This window comes from Pezoporus occidentalis, unplaced genomic scaffold (assembly GCF_034315485.1).
Source record: "Pezoporus occidentalis ecotype Australia unplaced genomic scaffold, CSIRO_AGI_Poc_V1 ctg53, whole genome shotgun sequence".
Classification (NCBI taxonomy): domain Eukaryota; kingdom Metazoa; phylum Chordata; class Aves; order Psittaciformes; family Psittacidae; genus Pezoporus; species Pezoporus occidentalis.
Genome location: NW_026915866.1, coordinates 3,342,731 through 3,366,378, shown reverse-complemented (window position 1 = coordinate 3,366,378; position 23,648 = coordinate 3,342,731). Strand labels below are relative to the sequence as shown.

The window sequence follows — 23,648 nt, the reverse complement described above, 5'->3', positions numbered from 1 at the left end:
ATTGCTTATTATAATCACATATCATTCGATTACTTTGGAAAGTAAGAAAGCTATACAGTTATCAAAAATTGAACTAACTTGCAGAGCTTTTCCCCATAGAGTGAGGGCCAAAGCAGCACTGATACCAAAAATTTCCTCCAGAAACTTTCACTCTAAAAATATTATAAAGATTATAATTTAAGTGCAATCTGTCAAATGGATTGCCTAGTTGCTAAACATACCTGAAACTGTTGCCGCAGACACTGACTATGTAGTCAGATGTTGGCTTGTAAAGACAACGCAGATGAAAATGATAGTAAAGTGTAGGAGAAAGTCAACGTATTTAAGTATCATTATTATTTCTGAATTGCCTATGGAAAAATTGAAGCTTACTTGTATCTGTAACAATAATGTGCTCCTTCAGTACACATTCAGGAAATCTGCAGCTGATGTGGAAAGTGGACAACAACCAAGATCAAAGATTTCAAGAAAGAATGAAAAATGCTGATAGAGAAGATGACTGTTCACAAACAAGCATAGAAGTGGTATGGAAACCAAAGTGATGACAAGGAAGAAGTCTGAGAACTAAAGAAAAAAAAACAACCACCTAACAAAAAAACAAGAAACAAAACACAGGAAAGAACGGAGATTAGGGAAGTATAGAATTGTAATGGGTCAATGAGGCAAGTTTACAAGAATAGAAAATAAAAGCACTCACAGCTTCCAGAGAATATTTCAAAGACAGAAAAAAATATTAAAAAAAAAACCACCCAAAACATTTCATTAGGTATATTGTACAGTCTTTGTCCCTGCTCCCCTTCCCAATGCCTCCCCTCTTGCCCCTGGTGAAAGAAAATGCCATAGGGAGCAGACCTTTTTAAGACCTGTTTGTTAACCTGTGAGAACTGATCTAGACTTCAGTCTTGTGAGAGGTGACTAACTATCAAGTACTGTGGGCGGTTTCCCCACTAGTTATTTAAAACATCATCTCTTACACACATATAGTAGAGCAAATTAATGCAACTAGGGGTTAAAGGATAACATGTCATATTACTATTGTGGTTATATTTAATCAGTTTTGGCAATGCATTTAACAAAAAGGAAAAAACCTAAAATTTACTATGTGCAAAAGAAAACTCAAATATAAAGAAAATGTGCAGAAAATATTTTGAGTGATGCAACCTAATGCCTCAGGATAGTTCAATATAATATTCTGGCATCCCAAATTGAACATGGAAGTAGAGTCAGGCTGTCCACAGTTCCTTGTCCTTCAATCAGAGTTTCCCCTGGCTATAGATATTGAACACCATAAATACTTCTGCTGAATTTTTCTCTTTGTCCGATGGCTAAAAAAATCTGAAGCAGCAGCATGCTTCCTCTGGGCAAGAAGTCTCTAGACAATAGGATAGTTGATTGGTTTCTTTAACCTGGCTTTTAAAAGGCCTCCCTTGAAAAGGAGGTGAAATTTTGCCACACAAAACCTTCAATGGGTATGCTTTTCCAGGGGTATTTAATAAGATTTTTATTCAGTCCTGGAATAACCTACTCAAATTAATACAAGAACAAAATGAGTATTTTATGAGCATATTGCCTCAAGTCTTTGAACATGTCTTTTGTGCTTATGCAGAAATACTGGTAATAATCATAGATTAATTAAATTTATCAAAAGTAAAGCAGCACATTACATTCATTACTTAGAACCAAAGAGCAAGGGGAAGCAACAGTTGGAACAATATGGGATAGAAATAAAGCTGAAATTAGTGTCTTCAGCAGAAGGAAAGCTGCCCAATATTATATTAAATTATCCTATCCTTCCTATAACAGTAGCTCACATAGAGTTTTACAGGTTGTCTTCAAGAATTTTATGGATATTGTGCAACAGCAAGGATTCTGAGATCTCTGCTAGTCTAGTGTACAGACTAGTAGTATGAAAGAGAAATACATCACATCAGTGCTCCCTTTGCATCCTCCAGCTTACTATGCTAGGACCTTCCACAAATGTGTGACATGACAAACATACAGAAAGCACTAACACAGAGTAAGCCTTCTGGCAGTCTAAGAAGTTTTCTGTAGATGCCCCAAAGAATCTAACAGTATTTTAATTAAACTGTACATCTGAACGGTCAGCTGAAAATAGCTGTTCTCTGTGCAGTCCAAGCTGACAGTATACAGTAAGGCTCTCATTTGCCAACCAGAATCTGTTACAAATAGTTCAAGAAGCAAGTTTTACAGGAATTTCTTGATACAAGATTGAATAAACAAATAGAATTTTCTAGATGTTTAAAAAAATCTATAAAATCACCTTAATATCCTTAGAATTGAAAATTACATTATTTTCTTTTAATATATTTGAACATAGTTATTTTCATAGATTTTGAACACAGTAGGTAGCATTTGGAATTATGGGAAAAATATGACTTCCTCGTCCCTGAGTATTATTCTGTATGAATAGTTTGCCTTAGATGTCTTTTTTCCTCTTCCCTTCAGCCTAAAAATAAGAACAAAGACCAAGAAAAACCTGAAGTTAAAAAAACAACAACAACATGACTTTCTGGTTTCTCATATTGTTGAAGTTTTAGAAGCATGCATTATGGGTGATAAAAATTTTGTTTTATAGAAAAGAAAACAGAGGATGAGCCAGACAGGACTGTAATGTGGAGAAAGAATAAAAACAATACAGCAAGATAAAAGGAAATAAGCAAAGAAGCAACAGCAGGAGAAAATAATGAGCCAGAACAAAAGCCCCACCACTGAGTTTCAGATATTCTCAACAGCAAGAGAAATTTGCAGACATGGCAACAAGAGATTTAAAAAAGGAAGACGGAAATACCTGCGGTTTAGGGATGGAGTCAGACACCTAATTTTTTCCTTTCCTACTTAAGAGAGTAGAAAAAGCTCTTAGATTCAAATACCCGGCGCCTTCTTTTGGCCATATATGCCCCATACCTATATTAGCCACTTAATCTGCTCCTCAGCATAAGCATGTTCAATGAAGAAAGAACTACAGGGATAGTGAATTACTATTTAACACCTATTAACACTGGATACTAGTTTTATCACAACTAGAGATGATGAGAAGCATATTAATACTATAAAGAAGAATAATCAAACTAAACCAAAACCACAACATATGCCTTTGAGGATGTAGGTAGGATGGAGAATCAGAAGAGAAATAAACTCATAAAAACAGGTCTACTGGCAATTATCAGACTTCAAGCTGATAATCTCAAATCTCATTTGGTAAACTGAGCAGTTTATTAGTAACATCCCTTTACACTTTTCCTTTTGCCTTTTCTCTACTACTAGCCAATATCTAGAGAGATCATTGGGCTATAAAGACCTTCAGAAGACAGACCTATTCCTCTCCATGGATATTTGTTGCAAAGAGAAATATTAAAAAAGTAAAAAAAATACTGGACAGACGCTGATGTACTTTGTGGGATCCATAAAGTTTTTACCCTCCATGTTTTCACTAGTTTTGTTCATTTCTGTATTATTATTTTGCTGAGTAGTTATTTTTGGGGGGTTCTTTTTCCACCCACAAATTAAATTGCCTATGCTTGACAGATGCTTGTAAAATGGATACTATAGACTTTCCAGCCCAAATTTGAAAGGTAAACTCTACCTGCTGTTCAACTCCTATCTGGCTAACATCAGGCTTGCACACTCTCAAGTGTTGTATGGATTTATCAGAAAATGTGATGAAGAGTCACCACATACTCAGGGTAATAAACGTGTAGCAAATCAACTGGTGAAAGATTTTCCAGAGGAGTAACATTAGATGCAACAGTAATCCACTGCCAATCCAAGGACAGTACTGCCTTCTTTCAAAAATGCTACCTTTAATTTTGCCCTATTAATGCAGAATTTGATTGCTAGATAATTTTGAATGAGAATTCAGGAAGACTATCCCAAAGAACATGGAGTACATAATGGTTTACATGTTTTTTTTTAATTAAGCCTTTTCATTGACATGAAAAATCATCTTCTCCCAAACAAATTGAACACCGCCCCTCATACACCCAAACTACCTCTACTCTAAACATTTGTTCTTCACTCTACACTACCAAAAGGGAATTCCAGTATTAGTGCTATTTACCATACTCTGCCAATCAACATATTGATGTTTCAGCCAGCTTTGAGCAAAACTTTTTTTTTTTTTGTGTGTGTGTGTGTTATTCACAAAGGCTAATTGTTCTGAGAACATAATTAAATAGAAGTGATGGTATTCGTAAAACTAACTTTCTGAGGCTTGGACCATCTCTCTGACACACTCAATGCAATGCCCAGATCCTGCAGTAAAAACAGGTCTCCAATAGAGAGAACTGATGCCAATAGAATTGATGCCAACATTGTCTCTCTCACTCCAAGGGTGAATTCACAGGAGTCATCAACTAACACCAATCTCTGGTCTGGTGACAAATCTCAGTGTATCCAGGTATTTTGGAGCAGTAGTTATGCTACGTTTCATTAGTTTCTGAATTTGCAACATAACTAAATTCATGCATCTAGTCAACCCTTTTGTAATACTCATCCCTCACATGTTAACAGATCTGTAAGTCCAGGGAAGCATTTTCCTAACACAGAAAACAATTAGAAGACTATTAACACTCATCCTATTCAGGTCAGCTGTGGTGTTATGCTTTGCTTTTACTTGCTTTTGCAATGGGTTTATGTGGTAAGGAGTTAGAAGCAGAAAGGCTGCAGGGTGGCATCTGTGAGACGAGATAAGGGGCAGCCCCATGCTGGACACAGACACATCCAGACAGCTCCGCCATTGTCCCACTGTTACAGTGGGTCCACAAATGACACAGTGAGCACAAGTAAAGCTGGTGGCATCTCTGTAAAAAAGTATTTAAGAAAGGGCAAAACACCAGGGAGCAGAGAAGCAAAGTTAAAAATGCTGAGAAAAAGTCCTGCGAACATCAAGGTCAGTGAAGAAAGGTGTTCTAGGTACCAGAGAAGATATCCACACTAAGGCCTGAACTGGACCTTTTGCAAAATTTCACTCCAACCAGCAAAACTTGTCTTTCTTCATGTTGTCCCTATTTCTGTAATACCTGAGGTTTGGTAATTTCTTAGAGGTTCTCTTTGCAGAATTCATTCACAACCTGACAGGACTCCTGTAGTAGATTTGTCTCCACGTTAATCTGGAGGGTTAACCAGTACTTCATCTTCAGACTGGAAGGTAAAATACAGATGTGCAGAGGTGTGAAAATATATATTCACATGGACAATAATTGCAATAATTGCACATTGGGAAGCTCATGTCTAATGTGTGCACTTAAAGTTTCATATATTTAATATATTTAAGAAGATACTTAATGTATCATCTGTTCCTCATGCAGTTGTGCTTTCCTCTTTCTTCGCCTAAAACATGGTGTCAGTCAAGGCACTGGCATTTCTCTCCAAATATTCAACAGTATGCATGCACCATTACACAATACAGATCAAGCCACCCTATTATAGTATCAAATAAAAAGCTATCACTTAATTTCATCATGATAGTTAACATTAACAGCACCTGAAAGCAATGAAGTTGGTACTAAATATGAAGCAAGATGGTATTCAACTCATGTGTTTTCAAATTCACCATGATTTAATGCATGCACACACAAAAATGTATCTTTGCAAGGTTTTTTGCAGTGCATTTGCTAGCTATCAAACAGAACTTTATTTCTTTTTAGTGCTGGCATTCAGTAGATTCCGTTTTCAATTTAATGCCTTTTTGTACACTACAAAGAAACATATTATTATTCCCCAAATCTCATTTATAATCCTTTCCCTTCATGCTTCTTCTTTCTGTTTTATCATTAATGTTAATATTCTGTTGACTCTTCAGAAGTAGAAACTTCCATTACTAAAAATGAATAAATGAATATTGAAAGAGCACTATAAACGAAGGCAGAGTATAAAGCCTGGATATAGTTCTCACTTCACTTCTACTGAAAAAATATTAGTAATAGGTCAGGGACTGGGACCGAAAGGGAAATTTTCGGTCTCTATTATTGGTATAACATAGGTCACACATTGTATGCTAACTTTATCTTCCTAAGCTATTTCAGTTTTAACACTTACATAAAAGTCTAAAGCACACTGAAGTTTAAACCATAATCTGAATGTCCAAAGAGTGTACATAAACCTTAAAAAACCACTGGTTAACACTGGGTAAACTCAGTTCCAGAAGAAAAGCCACTTACCTCCTAACTATTTAAGAACAACAAAATTTCCAGCCTTTCATCATGCACCTATGTCCACAACAGTCTCGATTATGTTTCAAATTATTTTAGAGACCTGTTGTAAACATTGTAAGCTACAGGAATTCTTTACTGGCCAAATACATATTGAGGTACAACAGAATTCTTTGTGTACCAGTATTCACACTGTTCTGCATGTTTTCATACTGAAATTGCCTCAGAATACTATTAAGAAAATGAAGCATTGACTAATTAAATTTAATTCAATTGAACTCAATTGCCTCTCTACCGCATCCCAGGCTTTTTGAGACTTGTCTTCCTCTCTGGCTGCTTCTAACTCTTATAAGCAGTCTTCTTCCTTCTCAACCTGTCAACATTTAACACAGACAATCTGTTCTATTTGCTCCAGCTTTTTTGCACCTTTGTTAATTTGAAATCCAAGACTCAGTTTCTATTTTTTTCCCTCCTATGCTGTACCAAACAGCACTGCACTCTGGAGGAAAGAACAGAAAGTATAAGTGTCAATATTCAGAATGAGAACAAAGTATTTTTTCCAATGCTAGTTTACTATTGTATCCCAATTAACATGGTGTTGCCATTAGTTATAAAGAAGACACAGGCTTTGGGTCAAGCTAACAACATGGGCATCAAGATCTGTTTTTTGCTGGCTTGCCTGGATATTTACTTTAGCTCTACAGAGCAGTTATCTAATTCCCAGGTTACTGTTATCTTTTTCGCACTAGTTGTTCTTATGCTGTTGTGTGGCGTTAACACCTTATACCAAGCTTATGTGGCAAAGTTTTGGTAGTGGCGGTGGTGCAGGGGTGGCTTTGTCAGCTATATATTTATATCTCACAGATACCAGTAACAAGCATTTACTCTGTAAAGAATGATCTTCCAATAACAAGCAATACAAAGAATTACAGATACTGGATGACACTAGAGGCCCCGGGAATATGAACAACTCAGCATGTCCCGTTACCCACCAAAAGAAAGAAACCTTTGGAGCATAGTAAAACCAGTTGTAAGGATAAAAAAATAAGGTCATGTGAATTTGAAAGCAATGATAAAGACCAAGGTGTACAACATGTTAATAAACATACCAGAAAGATCCCACCTGGATTCTAAAAGAAGTAGAAACAAATCAACAATGTTAAGAGACTCTTGTCAAGGTGCTGCAATACCGGACTTACTGTAATGCTACCACTCCCACAATTGACCTGAAGCCACTGACCTTCAGATCATGAGAAGCTGTGCAGGAGTCAGGAATACATCAAAGACAGAGGTATGTCCTAGGAACTTTATGTACATTTAACTTCAGACTGTTTGAACTAGATATGCTAGTATCATGGTAACTGGAATAATTAAAAATTGTTATCAGACTGCTAAGACCTTAATTAAAATACCGGTAAGTTCTCGCTTACACATATAAAGTGTGGACTTAGCTCACATTAATTATGTCTCCTTGATGTCTGAATAATACTTGTCAATCACAATTTTCTTCCAGACCACTCAAATGCTACATGAGCAAAAAACCAAACCTGAGTAACTTCTTATTGGTTCATACTGGTTTGTAAAATTAAAGAAAAATGAATATAAACCAAAGAAATTGTGAGAAAAGTATTGGAAATCACAGGTAATTTCATGGGGAAGTTAAAATCCCAACTCTTATGCTCTTTACTCCCAAATTTAAAGGGCCATGTTCAGTTTTGCACCGAAATGACAGCTGCTACCAATACCTCTATCAGGCAACAGGTTTAGAAATACACTAGCTGTTTCAATACTTCAAGTATACTTTCACAGACTTAGGAGAAAGAGTTAAAAAGCATGTTCATTTAGGAAATTAAACAATTTTTTTCTCATCAAAATCCTGAAAATTTTTTCTTTTTCCTTCCAATCCTCTTCTTTCACTGACTTACACAGGTTTTTTTCATATTCCCAATATGCATTTCTTAAGAAAAATACAGATCTCTGTGCTAAAGCATCACAATGAAAAATGTTCTCTCTATCCTTTTTCAGATAACAGCATCCTAAAAGGTCTGAAAATATTACCATAATAAAGGCAGTGATGAAAAAAGAAAGCACAACAGACAGCAATAGGTAGACATTTCTATTCTCATCAATGATTAAAAAATGGATTTTCAAGTCCCAAGGAATAGAAGGGAGAATGGCAACAGATAAATTCCAGAAGGAAGGTGAAGTTCAAAAGGATACCACACACATGATCATTTCTGCTGTTTCTTTAAATTATGTATTTGCTAATTAATTGTTTTATCAAGATACTTCCAACAAATACAGTAAGAACTATACAATTATATAAGAAAAGAGGTTTCAGGAAGCTTGACCAAAAGGGTGAGAGAGGATGGTGAAGATGTCTGTGAGTGACAGAAGAAGGAAAGACAATATAAGATTGATAAACACTGACTAACCACCATGTTAAGTGGTACAGAACTAGCCACATAATGCAACATCCCCTGTGAAGAAGGTTCATGGTCTTTCTTAGAAGACCTGCATGAATATTTTGTTGATTGTTTTGATTTTCAGTTCATATTCATTTAAGAGTAACTGATGCAATGTTATTTTTAAATGAGAGTATTATGTCCTCTGTTTGAAATTAAAGCCACAGGTCCAAAGTGTTGCTTCAGTGGAATAACTGTTATTATTATATACTATGAGGCTTGAACCAATTAGCATAGTAATGGCATTCAAGTATCATCTCTTGTTAGGAAGAACAGGTATTAGCAGGAAAGGTTTAAGAATACTGCTGGCACAAGCATCTTCTTATCTTACCTGGTAAGAGTGGGTGTAGAGTACATCCACAAGGAAATGAATCCAATCCTGGGTAAGAGAAAACTGAAGCAACTAATAGTGGTGACAGGGTTTGTGGTGAACTCTCCAGTTTCATTCTGATTTCTTGCTTAATAAAGCCATAAAACAGGAATTGCACCAAACCTCCTCCCTCCTTCCCTCCCACCCCGGCTTTGAACAACAAAAGCTATCTGTTCAAGTACCACGGTCACATTCAGCAAACACAGTATTTACTTTGCTCGCCTTGGTGCTGTCTTAGCAATGTCTCTAAGAAGATAAGTACTCAGAAAATAAGATAAAAAGCTAAATAAACCTATGATCCTAATGGATTAAAAAAAAAAACAAACATAAAAATCAGAGTGTATGTTTTTAGGATCAGCGGTCCCATTTCCTGGGGTTAAATTCTGACCTTGTATAGGCTTATCAAATCCCCTGCAGAAATGTCTCTTGAATCACACATGAGAAATACATACATCACTATGAATATTCATCAAACAGATCACATATTGACAGATAGTAACCCTGTATTCACAAGTAGTACGAAAATATTATTACTGAAAGAAAAAAATAACAAAACAGGTTCTTAAAACTAATAGTTTCCTTAGGTTTCCAGATTTTGACGACTTATATTTTCAGTCTCAGAGACAAGCATCACTGAAGGATTATCTTACTTGTGAATCACCAATGGATGACTAAGTGCACAAACCAGTAAGAATAACTGAGGTTTATTTGAGATAATAATTTTGCAATAGCTTACTAATAATTTATTCATAGATATATATAATAATGAAGATATTACTGACAAAGAAGTGATGTTTGATGGTTGATAATCCAAATATCATGTTAAGTAGTAGAATTTTGCCAGCAATGGTAACTTGCAGCTCTTTCATATACAGCAGTATTTAATTAAATCCATAAATGAAGAGTGTCCAGATGTTAGGTTTTAATTTAATAACGATGGAACCAATGAGATGCTGATAGGTTTGTAAACTAAGCCTTCAGAACATGAAGAATTCCACAGGGCCTTAAAAAAAAAAAAAAAAGGAAAAGAAAAAAATAAGAAAAGAAAAGAAAATAAGAAATGAAATCTTAGATGGTTTGATGGCAACACAAAGTTAAATGAAAAATGATCATTTCTGCTGTATGCAGTCATGCAGGCAGCATGTAATAATAAAGCTTCTTTCACACTAATGATCAACATAACGAGGAATTAAGCAACAAGGCATACAAAACCAGAAATATGACTTGTCAGCTTGCGCATGACACAGTTCTAGTTAGAAAACAGTTATACAACAGACGTCGTGTTTGTACAGAGAAAGGTCACCAGAGTGAGCTTGTTTATGCTAATGAAGAGAATCTACATGAAGCATGCACACAATATAGAAGTAGATCACTCTGCATTAAAAAACATTCTAAATGTACTAATACAACAAAAACCATACACATTACTCATTATAATACAGTGGCTATCCATTATAATACAGTGGTTATTCATGCCTCATCTCTGAATTTTTCTTGCTCATTCCAAGGTGAATCCAAGCTTTTATCATTTTTAAGAAAACATACTCAAAGCCAAAACATTGCTAGGTTCAAGAATTTCTGCTATTGGATGCACTTTACTAAATCCTCAGTTCATTCTTTTGAACAAAATTCAAACCATTTCAGTGCTGCTGTGATACTCCTAAACCATTCTCTGGCATTACAAACAGGACACTGCCAGTATTCAGCATAATGTATGAACAGAGTCAGCAAGGTATAATCTACTGGGAAAAGGATGGCTTTTTAATTTTAACCAAACAAAAACTACTGAAACACACTATTTGTCAGTGTCTTGCTTCTTTCCACCCTTAGCGTAATAGATCAGAGTGGATGTACTAAAAACATGTTATTAATTTTTCTCATTTAATTAATACTTAGAGATGTCATGAACTGCCTGGTAGCATCTTTATGACAGAAACAATGTAATTATAACATGCTGAAAATACACTACCACCATAACATTTTGGTAAGTCATACTCACTTAAAAGTACTACCTAGAAATTAAAATAAAAGTAAGAAATGAGATCAAATATGTGGATGGATATGACTAAGTGAAAAAGTTTACTTTTTCATGTAAGAGAAGGCTAAAGAGAAGACAATGATGGAGCTAAAGCAGAAAAAGTGAGAAAAGTACTGTCTTCAAAAAAAAGAAATTCTAGGATGAATAGCTGGTAGTAACTAAATGCACTCCTTCTTTCCCTTCTTCTCTGCCCCAAACCAAGACATCTAAGCAAAAGCTAGTTACAGTAGGTCTGGTCAATATTTATTTTATTGCACTTTAAAAGCAAGATGGCAACAGCATAACTGCAGATACAAAGACAGAAGAAGTTTATGACAAAGAAATGTAGAATAAGTAGAAGGATGGAAAAAAAGGCAAGAAAAACATTGCACTGTTACTGCAGAGCATCTGACAGGAAAGGAATATTTTTAAAGATACAGATGCTACACTGTTATATTAAGTTCTGTTATACGAGGCAACTCAGGTATTGCATTGTCGAGCCATACATTACCACAAATATTTAAACAGCATGCAGCTTATTTTTACAAGCAGCAAGAAGCCAACTTGCATTCCACAAATCAAAGTGGAAGATCATTCATACTAACTGAGCACCACTACAGAATGTAAATTTACTGTCCCTTATTCGTAGAGGTTGCAAAAATTAAATACGTAATACCTGTTGATAATCAGCCACAGAATTAAAGTGATAAGTGGAAGGCTGTCTTTTTATACAGCAACTTTCAGAAGCCAGTTACTTTGAAGTTTGTTTATGTGAAAACCTGTACTGTTTGTATAGCACCACAGACACCAAACCCTGAGCACAAGCAAGCATCCTCTGGCAAGCCCAGGTGACTTGAACAGTTTGTCCCCTGCTGAGCACTACTAGGTGTAATAACTCATTCATGTTCATGACTTTGTGGCTAAATGGAATTCAAACAGCAACTGCCTACGGGTTTGATGGTGAGGCAGTACATTTGGTAAGGGTCAGTGGGAGGCAATGATTAAAACCAAAAAAACTCTCTGCATAATATCTCACTATTAATGGGTGAAAAGTTTGACAGGATTTGCAAAAGTAGGACATCCTAAAACACAAGATTTTGAAGTGGTATTCTGAAATTGTCTACAAAAAAAAAAAAAATTAAAAATTTAACATAAGAAGAGAGAATGATTGCTAGAGGAAGTTACAGCTATGCAAATCAAACAGAAAACAGTTTGGAAGCTATACCAGACAAGTTTGTTGTGTTAGACTACAAAAACACAATACAAAATATAAGGACCACTAAACTAGAAAGGATTCTCATTAATTGGGAAATGAGTTATGGACCAGTCCAAGACCTGTTTACTGTCAGTATGGAAGACAAAGACCAAAGACAATAGCAGTTCCAAGGTGTTAAACCTATAATATCAGCACAAGGCAAAGACAGAATAGACATTGTAGAAATCACGTCAGCTCTTAAGAATTTCTACTCTCTGTAGAATAAAAATTTTTTTTTCATCCACAGACCAATAAAGACTGACACAGCAGTGCTGAGTCAGACTTGTTTTGGTCACGGAAATAGAGAATCGTACTGTGATTGTTTAATTCTGTTTTCAGGACACATTTCAATGAAAACTCATTAGCAATGGCACATGCTGCAGAGTGTCTGCGTGATACCTGCATGATATTTTGGACTACCTATTTAGCTAGCAGCCTTTACTAGAGTTGTATTGCTTAACATGATCTTATGATCAGTCACAATGATAGTTGACTGTATCTATTAATCTTGTAGCTCATTTTAGTAACCTGATCAACACGGAGAAATTAGTCCTTGATCTCTCAAAAAAATAAAGCTTTGTAAACAAAGGAAAGTGAAGGAGGTTAAATTGCCATTGATTAAGACATATTAATCATTTAACAGCCTCCTACATCAATCTGCAGCACACATGGCTCTTTCTGAAAGACTCACAACATGTTTTAAATGAACCTCAGGACACTTATCAGAAAATGGAATAAATTTAGGGCAATCATAAAGTGGAGATCCCTTGAGATTCTGCAGCAGAAAGCAAGTAGCTTTCTAAGAAACTTTAGGATTATTTTCTAATATCTTCCCTTGAATGTGCACAGCAGCTGTCTTTATATTTTACTTTCAACTTAGTCCAGCAGCAAGGTGGTCATGTTAATCACTTAAAGAAACTGTAGCATTTCTCTTCATCAAAGACCTTTTTCCTCACCACCAAAACCTATTTCAAAAATTAGGTTTTAATTCCATAATTAGGCTTCATATTAGGTCATCTTAATACAGAAAAGAGATTAAGCAGTGTGCTTTACAGTTCAAACAGTTATTTATGAGAAACATTAGTTTTACTGCTACAGGCTTTAGCTTGCACTTTCTAGCTATTACAGTGCTCTAAAGCAATTTCAGTTGAAAAATCTCAGTGTGCGGCATAGGAGAAAACAGAGAAATCAGAAGTATTATCCAACAATTTACAGCTATTGCAGAAGATTGCATGATCCAAACTTTGCTGATCATTCTGATAGCCAGACTCTGACTGCAGTTATGTGATATCCACTAACATAAAATACACTGTATTAACTTCCATTCCTTCAAATACTTACCTCAAGCTCTCAGTCAACACTGTTTAAACTTCTTCAGAGTAGCTCCACAGAGGCAAGAACATTTCTTCCCTTTGAAAGACTGCATTTCTTCCTTTTCCACCCATTCCTTCCTAAATACAGACTAGCCTCTAGCCTTTTTTCATTACTGTATACCCTATGGACGAAAGGATTCATTTCTCATCTAAGTCAAAGTCAGAACTTCCATTTACTTTTAACAACACATCTAAATGATTTCAAGGCTAAAGAGTAGTCTTTAAACTACTGGAAACATTGTCCAGAAGTCAAACAAAACAGCGCATTGCTTTCTTTTGGGGGCTAATCTGTTCCAGGGGGGGTTCTTTTGTGAAATAGGCACATATTAAACTTATACAGTGAAACAAAAGAATATGAAAGAATACAAAACAAACTATTCACGGAAGCACTAACTTCTAATTTCTAAAATAATACATTCTTAAGTGTATATTGATATTTGTACACACTGAAAAAAATAATGTTATGCAACTATCTGATGACACTTTTATCTGATTCTTGTTAGCTTCTGAAGTTGCATTAAGAAGAAATAAAACAGGTGAACTTTTTGTTTGGGTGGTTTTGTTTTGGCTTTTCTTTTTAATTACTGAAGGAAATCTGTAGTGATGGCGGAATCAACTTAATTTTTCTGTTTACCTGTTAAACTAGGTATCTTAACTATTTAATGTACGCTATTCTAAGAATGTGGGACTAATAGGGTGAAAATTATATCATGTATCATCTGATATGTTTTGTGTTTTCGTATTAAACCTGATTTCACATCAGCACAATATTCTTACAGTTACAAACACTTAGGCACATCCTGAACAAAACGATGTACAAATACTATTTTCCAAGGTTACAACTTGCTCTTTAAAATCTCACACAAAAGCAACAAATACAAATGTAACTGCCACTTGGCTTCAACAGAAACACAGCTGAATCTGTCATTACCTGTAATAGCATTCCTTTGAAGGAATGCTACATAATTTAATAAATGGCCAAAGCTGTTAACAATATCATGAAAAGTGTTAACTTATTTGCACATCCTTCTCCACTAAATTCCCTTCATGAATGGTCATAGTAAGCATGTCTTATTCCTGCAGATTAGTTCAACTTTGTAATCAATTCCTTGTAACGCAATTTTCACAAGTACTCCACACAAGATAAATACAGGTGGATGTGTTGCTCCGTACAAAAACATTCCACATTTCCTTTTGCTCTTGCATTGAATCACCCTATATAAAAAATATATATGATTGCAACCATGACATTTTTTAACCTTCCTTGGAGGCATTTTAACACAGAAGGTTGGAAAACGTGTTCCTCTAATGTTGAAGAGGATGATGCTGGAAAATATCCAATTTCAAAAATTATTCTTATCTTAATACTCAGACCTCAGCCAGAACACTGTATCTGTCTGGGGGAAGGGGTTCTAATTTTACTGCAGAAGTGTCAATCATCTCCTTTACTGAGCAGAAGGTATCCACCCCCTAACCCATCCAAACTCTCAACCAAACACAGACTGGGAAAAACAAGCAAGCAAGACAAGCAAACAAACAGAAAAAACAGTTAACAGCATGGATGTCTGCAGCATGAGATACCACGCATTTAATTTGGGAGAGAACAATCAAATGTATAAATCACATGTTTAAAAAGAAAAGCAAACAAACTCCCAAATCTAAACAAATAAAAAAACACACCCCCCTCCACCCCTCCAAATTGCTTATTTTCATTTTCAGTAGAAAACTTTTATTTAACATCTAAGATGAAATAAAGTAGCTGGTAAGGATAGTTAGCCCCAGAAGGGATATAGCATTACAATATAAAAAAACGTTTTAGGTATGTTTGAATATTATGGGATATTCACCATTAATGCATACACCTCACAGTTTCAGTAAATTCCAACAGACATTATTTCACAGACACAGCAGAACAGAAGAGTTCATACCTGGCAACCCATGAACAAGAAATTAGTGCAGACAGGTGCACTGAATAAAGTACTGAGTTACTTCCCCTAAAAAAAAAAGTACTCAAAAGAAAACAAAGCAAAACAAACACTCACAACCAACAAGTGCTGAATAATACATATAAAGACAATAATTAAAATTGTATTTCTGGCCAAAGTATTTTACTTAAAATAAAAAGACAAAAACAACAACAACAAAAAAGAGTACTCCTGGCTTCAATCAGCTAAAGACAGTCTGAAAAAACATCCACAAAGTGTAGAGAGCTTCAAGAACTTTTCAGATTAAAATGGGAATATTTTTATGGTTCTATCTTCAGAAGAAAGGCTCAGCAGACAAAACTTTAATGATCCATTGATACAAAACATACTGAAAGGAAGGCTTCAAAACCTGCTTTAATCCAGTGTTCCTATTATAAATCTGAAGCAGCATGTCAATATATATGAATGCAGAACCACAGCCTTATTTTGCCAGTAAGAAGTATTGTTAGATTTTGTTCAAATCACAGAACTGTGCTAAATATTCCACACTGTGGCATTCATAATCAAAAATTATTCAAGATGGCTCATATAAACAAGTGAATCTCTTATACATACTCAAGCAATGTCCCACAGACAGAATACTTCCATAAAAAAAGAAAAAAAAAAAAAAAAGGAAAACCCCCCATTATTTCTAGAGTTAAGGAATCTTGTTCTTGTATCAGGATACCATACTATCAATTCACCTTCTAACAGAAATTCTGACAGATGCTCTTCAGGATACAGAATTTTAACATCTCTTGGCAAAATCGTATTTATCCCATTATCTTCTAAAGTTCAAATATTGTTTAGAGAGCATATGGTGATTATAAACATAATAACCTCATTAAATTGTCAATAAGTGTGTAAATGAATACTGAAAAAAACACCTAAAACAACCCACTAATACATATCTTCCACATTCACTTATGCTAATTCTCATGTCTTCATAAAGCATAAAGTTAACAGGGTATTGGCATGCTGGCAGGTAGTTGTAATTATCTTCTCATGTTTCAGAAGGTATTTTAGAATCATTTAAGAGCAAAGGATGAATGGTGTTCCAGTAAATCTCACTAAATCAATGCATGGACACAGCAGCAGAGGCAAACAGGCTGACAGAAGTCTGAACACCCACAAAGATGATAAAAAATACTGTTCCATACAGCTACTTACATCATGGCCCACAAGTTCTGTCTGAGTGGATTTATCTGCTTGAGAAGCAAGAGCCTTCTGAAAGCACTGAGCCTTTTCCTGCAAAACAAAATAACACATCATAGCTAAGTCACGTTTTTCTTCACTGGGCTTTGCTGTTACAAATATCCAGATAAGTTCAAATATCATGCATGGACAATTGTTCAGAAACAGATTTATTATGGCACTGTTCTCTCTGGGACAATTTTTTCCTTACTGTTGTTTCCTTTTATCAACTTATCCTTCTCTTAGACAGTGGACTGGCACAGTTCAGTTATGTGGTAGAGCTGGGCCCACAAGAAGAATGTCACTGGAGCGTGATGCAAAGCAATCTTCTTCCAGAATAGATACAGGTACAAAGCACCCAGCAGTAGCAGCAACTTGTTCAAACACCAGCACCATTAAAACAACCAAATAAATAATTTTTATTTTTTATTTTTTTTAAAAACATTAAGGAACATTAAAACTCCATTGCAGATCACAACATGGAGATGATTTCCCCATTTGCATGATGCAAACACATTAGCAAAGCCTAAATATTTCCTGGGTATTGTACTGATTTCTAGTTTTCCTATGCTTGTCCCTCTGTACCTCTGTAATTTTTGGAAGTGCAGCATGGAATCTCTGTGATAGGCTTGAGCAAGAAATCTGGCTGCTCTAATGTAACTATGCTTCACCCAAAAAAAGTATTTTGATACTTCATTTGAAACTCATCACTAAGTACATATACTATATAATTTTCCACAAGAAAGTATACAATGAAACAACTGTAAATATGCCACATAAGGCAGGACAAGGCACACAGAAATGGAAGATTCCATGAACAGAAAACACAGTCCTTTACTGCACTGATACATGTTTTCTCATCTACCAATTCAGTTTTACGTTCAGCTATATCCATACAAAATACTTTGACTCAAATTTGTCAAGACCTACAAAATCATGTTTTAATGTTACAGACAGGTATGTATCACAGTAAAACAGAATTTCTGTAAAGTGAATTTCAAGTTAATTGAGTCTCAAGTTGAATGAATCTCTGTTTTCACTGAAAAAAAAAGACATAGAAATGTTATTATTTTTGGCTGTTGTCTAAGTTCTGTTTTCCTTTACAATTATCTCATCAACATATTTAAAAAAAAAACAAATATTCATTTCAAGGCAAGATGTATATAACTACATTAAGTGAATTTTGGCCAAAAGCATGTAAGCAGCAGGAACACGACAACACCTAAATGACCCCATCTCCAGTATCTCAACTATTCAGATGTTGTTTGATAGTCTGAGCCTGCACAGTTACTATGGTCTTTGGCACTGAAACAGCTAACAACCCAGCAGTGCTGCCATGACTGCAGCAGCCTATGGCATGAAGAAGCAGTCTGAAAAGGAAGACAATCTGTCTTATTTACTTTTTATTAAGGTACTACAAATGGGAAAGACAGACAAATTTCCAGCTGACCAGATATTGGAAAAGGACTTTTGGAAATAAAACCTGACCCTTCTTCTGAATTCAGCAAAACAGCCAAATAAAAGATCTGTACAAGGGAAGTAGTTCACCTTAACATTAATTCATAACAAAGAAATAAGTTACCTGCATGTATATTCCCATAGCAGCCTTCAACTACCATCACATCATTTCTCTCAGGGACAGTTACTATTGTAAAGTAACATTTTAAAGTAATTTTCCAAGTACTAAAACTTACTTCAGACCCTCCTGCTACTTTAAAACACCAGTTATCTTTTTTCAAAGGCTTCCTAGTGAAACTGAATAATTAGCGACTTTTTTCATTCATGACCCAGTCTTCATACCGCTAACTGCATATGCTGCACCCTATCACCTTCTCCCTAGCTACAAAAAAAGCTTCCAAAAGCTTCCAAAAGCTTTTTAAGTCTATGTTGAAATGTAAGGATTTTAAGAAAGTCAAAACATGGTATATGATGCTTCCTTAATGCCACCATTTTTCTTTTGAGATATTTCATAGAACCACAGAAGGTTAAGATGTCCCATCTTCCACTCCAGTAACCGAGAGGAGTGGGGTCTGCCTTCTCTACAAGATACTAGGTAGCAAAAATACTACAAACAGATCCTTCATTATACTCCCTCTTTTCCAGGTAAACAAAACACCTGCCGCCTTTGCCTCTCTAAAGACCAAAGTTTTAGATTTTTTTGATGAGACGAAGTACTTCTTGATTTCTTTTTAAGATAGAACACATATTAACAGTTTTTCTTACTGTTCATTGTATTTATTCCCTTTCATTAAAATAAACAGCATTAACAGCAAAGATGTAAGGTAACACGGATAAGAACATGAAAAATTCTCATTCCTTGGGCTCACCCTGATTAATAAAAAGGCAAGAAGAGCTGTGGGCGATTTTTAAGTCAGATAACTCATCACAGCATTGACAGCAACATTTATCGCAACCCCTCGCTCTCACGTACGTGTCTCTGTGTGTGCGCGTTGCAAGGAGAGAGAGATAAAAACTATGTGGAAGGGCCTTTTCTCTATCATTTGCAGTTGCTTAGATTACTGATAATAGTAACTGGAGAATTTCAACACCCTTGCTGAAAAGCACTAGGCTGTGATTCTATGATCAACAAAGCTATTCCTTCACATGGGATTAAATTCGCACATAGTTTATATCTCAAACAGCTGCTAGTATAAAAGAGTGTCATTGATGATATACTTATTACATGGTAATAAAATAATAAGTCACCAAAAGGTGTTGAAATAGGAAGATAACAGGCCTCAGCCGATCACATGCATGTAATACATTAAAGATAGAATAGGTAAGTGAAATATAACAAAATAATAAGTGAAAAATGGACTTTCACCACTGAAAGACAGCTACTAGGTAAAACAGTTACTATAAGAATACTTGTATTTAGGAGTCAGTATAGGTTAATACATCTTGAAACATGCGACATTTTTCACAATGTTCCTTCTCTGAAAGTGTTAAAAAAATTGTCATAGCTTTGGCTGCAAACAGGTCAAAGTTATCTTTTGTGACCATTCTCGTAGCCAATTCCCTATCAGCGACAGCACGGTGATCACTTGTGGTGCTTTGTTTAATTGCCAATTTCAAGCATTTTTGCTTGAACGTTACCCTGGACAGTCATACTAAACCAAAAAGCAAAACTTACTGTTCCAGTTGTTTTGGAGGAATCATAAGTTAGCCAGTGGTGCCGTGGCTTTTGACACTAAAGGATCAATTTTGTCTAGGTGATAACGTACTAATTTTTTTTCCTCCCCTATAGTCTGGACAGATTATTGTACAATTTCATGAAGATTTTTTTTTTTTTTTCTCAGCATACATCTGAAACAGCCTACAACTGTCAGCATCAGCACTGCAGTCAGATTTACAATTTATATATGATTGTTTCCCTTGCTTCAGGCACTTACCCCACTGTGAATAACAACTTATGTTTGCAATAGAACTGCAAAGAAAAAAACCTTTTCTTAGGAAGACTTATAAAAATGCAAAGTCTTTTAATTCTGTTGTGCTTTGGGATTAAACTTAATCAACAGCAGCAGTTAGGCAATGAGAGCAAAGGGATAACAAGTAGCACAAAAACCTGCTCTACAGCATCTATTCTACCTAATTTACAGAGTACAGTAAGCTACAGAATTGACTTTACAGCAGCTATTTCCATAGAAATTGAGTCGCTCTTGGTTTGAGTCTCAGTTTGGGAAGAAAATATAATGTATACAGCATAGCTGAATCACATCACACTTGAAAATGCTTTGCGAAGCCCAGCTGTCCCTTGAGCACTGGATAAGAAAGCAGCTACAGTGTGACTCAACACTCAATAGATAAAGTACCAAGAACTAAGGTACCAAAAAGCCACAACAAAATTAAATGCATTACTCTGCAGTCACAGTGGCAAATGGATGTGACTAGCCCATCACTGGGTGAAAACCAGGGGGAACCTGGTGGGAATGAACCTAAGTACGCACAAATACAAGTTTCATTGAGGGTTATAGTTCTGTCAAGTCACTGTGAATTACAAAAAACAAAACCTCATGGAATTCCAGTGAACATTTAATAGTTTTCACATGGGACTCTTATACAAGCCAAATTAGTTTTTTAGTTATTACATTATACTTTCTCTGTAAAACACAAAGGCAAAGTCCCATGCATATGGAAAGACTGGTACCTGGAATGAAAATGATGTCACTTCTGCTTTGATTTCTATCAGGATACAGTACTTCTGTGTGGATCAATAAAGGCAGAGACAAGCCTGTCCCCAAGCAGTTTGCAATACTTTAATAATTAGTTACTGCCAAGTCTGAATACATTTAATGAAAAAATCCCAACTTCTAAAAGTGAAATCACTTCATAACTCTTTGAAAGTGAACAAGATTTCAAATCTTAATAGAATTACAAGCCCCACTATAGTCATACCAGCTAATCCTACTCACAGTAATGCAAAGAAACGTTTACTAGATCATAGCCAAAGACAGTTACCACTGTTATATTTTAAAAAGTTTGAAATCCTTATAATCCCAAGTATTTTCTTAAACTTTCCACCCCAAGTTCTACAAGAGAAAAACTCTTCCATTTTGCTGAGCGCTATATGATACTACCAATAAAAATAAGACTCCAAGCTTTGAGAGTATAGAATGAGAAACAGAAAACACACAAAAAAGTGAACCTCCTAGCCCACTGAGCTGATGAGTATCAGCAACAGGAAAAGAGCCTTAAAAATTGCATCTTCTTACTCTCATTTATTTGGCTGAACCACATTGTAACCACAACACTGTAATTACCACCTGCATATTATTGGAAAATAAAAAAAAAAAAAAAATGTTTACAGGAACATAAGACCACGACAGAAATTCAGGATAAAGATTTTGCAAACACACCCAACTTTTAACCTTTATTTTTCAAAAGCATCTTTGGAAGGTATTTTAAGATACAGCATTAAACAGTGGCAGGTATCTGTTCATGCTGTATTAAAAAATTACATTCTATTTCGTGGATTAGGAGAATTAACAAAAAAATACAAACAACCAAAACCCCAAAAAAACCCTGTAGTTTGATTATTTCCTGTTTTATCTGCTCCATCAACAAAAAGTACAACTCCATTTCCAGGTACTATTAAAATTTTAGAATTTATATTTTAAAGCAATATGTGGTTATTATTTGTTATTATCATTCAATCATGCAGTAGGACTGTATGGCAAGTAGTCATTTCCTTACCAATTATATTTTCCATAATAAATTGAGGCTACTGTAAAGACATGAGTTTATGTATACACATAACTGAAAGTATACAGGAACTTTTCTAGTCACTATTTCTCTAAAATAAAAAAAAAAATAAAATAATTAAAAAAAATTCACACATTCATATATGACCCAGATGTGGCCATGCATGCTTTGAATAATGCAATACATTAAAAAAATTATATGATCAACTTTATGAATAATATGGCCATAAAAACTGATGTCAATTTAACCCTCCAGCAACAATAACAAGAACAAAACAAAACCCTGAGAAGGTTATTGAAAGGGAAGTAAAAACGAGCAGTAGTGCAGTCATAAAAAGGCTGACACATCACACAGTCATTCATACAGCAATTACCTCTATAAGTATAGTTATTAATAAGCAATGGGTTTAGTCTTAATTTTTGTTATGGTTGCATCCAGAGTCTTATGCTAACTTGTATAATGAATTGGCTCTCCCTCAACCCTTATGTCCTTAGATTATCACTGCTACAGCACTATTACCATCTAGACAAAATCCTGTGTCAAAATATAAGACACCCAACAGACAAGCCTAGGAGACAATAAAAGCCCAATCTGACAAATCAGAAATTGTGATACAGGACCTTAAGCCTTACAGCAGCAAAAAACACACACACAAAATTAGCGCTACTGACTTGATTTTCTCACAAATATTTGAGCAAAAATGATCAATAGGTGATTTACTTTTCAAGGTCATGCAGTTACAGAGTGCTGCACAGATCTACATGCCAAGTCTTGCATCCTATACAGAAAAGCCGTTTTCCTCAAACCGTTAAAGTTCAACGTATTTACTTTAATTTCCAGATTCAGTCACTTTCTCAGATTCCACAACTGTGAGAAATATTCAGGCTAATTTTGTGTGAGATTACTGTAAAGCAGGACTACATATTCATGTTCAAAAGATCCCACTTGCATACCTTCTATTAACAGTATTATAGCCTTTTTTTTTTCCTAAATGGACACAATATATATGGCATTGACATTCTCTTCAACTGAGTTCTCCTTTACTTAAATAAACAGTATTAATAACATCTTTCAAGATGTGATACTGGTTACTGTTCTTTAAGACAGCAATTGTTAACCCATCAGCTATAAAATACTTCATCAGCAACAAGGTTTTACCTCATCTGTGTTGTGCTTTCTCCAAGTTTACTAGATGAAAATGGAGATGAAACATGTAAAGTCTTGAATTAAACTGCTTATAAGCCAAGCAAACCAGCATTATTTTTCTTTTTAGAAACAACTGCAAGTTAGAAAAACACTATCCTAAACCTTAAACAAGGATATAAACATATTTGTTTCAAATACTTGTCTCACAGAAGTAGCATGAGACCTTTCTCTTGGAGTAGCAAGAATTAGCTTTTCCAAGAACCTACAGAATTAAATGGATTAGATAGATTATTACTGCACTTCTACTTTCATTAAAATACACTGCCACATTATCGCCTCTCATTGGAATGCTCATGACTCAGCTGGCAGAGTTGTGCTGACACACACAAACAGAGGACAGGAAAATGAACACAAACCAATCAAGTCTGCTAAACAAGGAGAGCACACAGTTTGTAGCCTTGCAGGTTTTCTTCCTTTACCCCTTTATAAAAC

At 35.2% G+C, this 23,648-nt stretch overlaps 1 protein-coding gene across 5 annotated transcripts in view; it reads right to left on the bottom strand.

Moving 5' to 3' along the window:
* The window catches only part of CCSER1 (coiled-coil serine rich protein 1), a 709,606-nt gene that overhangs the window by 245,040 nt on the left and 440,918 nt on the right, over positions 1-23,648 (bottom strand). For 3 of the 5 annotated variants that reach the window (XM_062637609.1, XM_062637611.1, XM_062637610.1), the window contains exon 10: positions 16,785-16,862. In XM_062637609.1, coding sequence (XP_062493593.1) covers positions 16,785-16,862 — 78 coding nt within the window. Of the gene's footprint in view, positions 1-9,693; positions 10,009-14,986; positions 15,964-16,784; positions 16,863-23,648 lie in introns of those variants that run through there. The other 2 variants (XM_062637612.1, XM_062637613.1) reach the window with 2 other exon arrangements.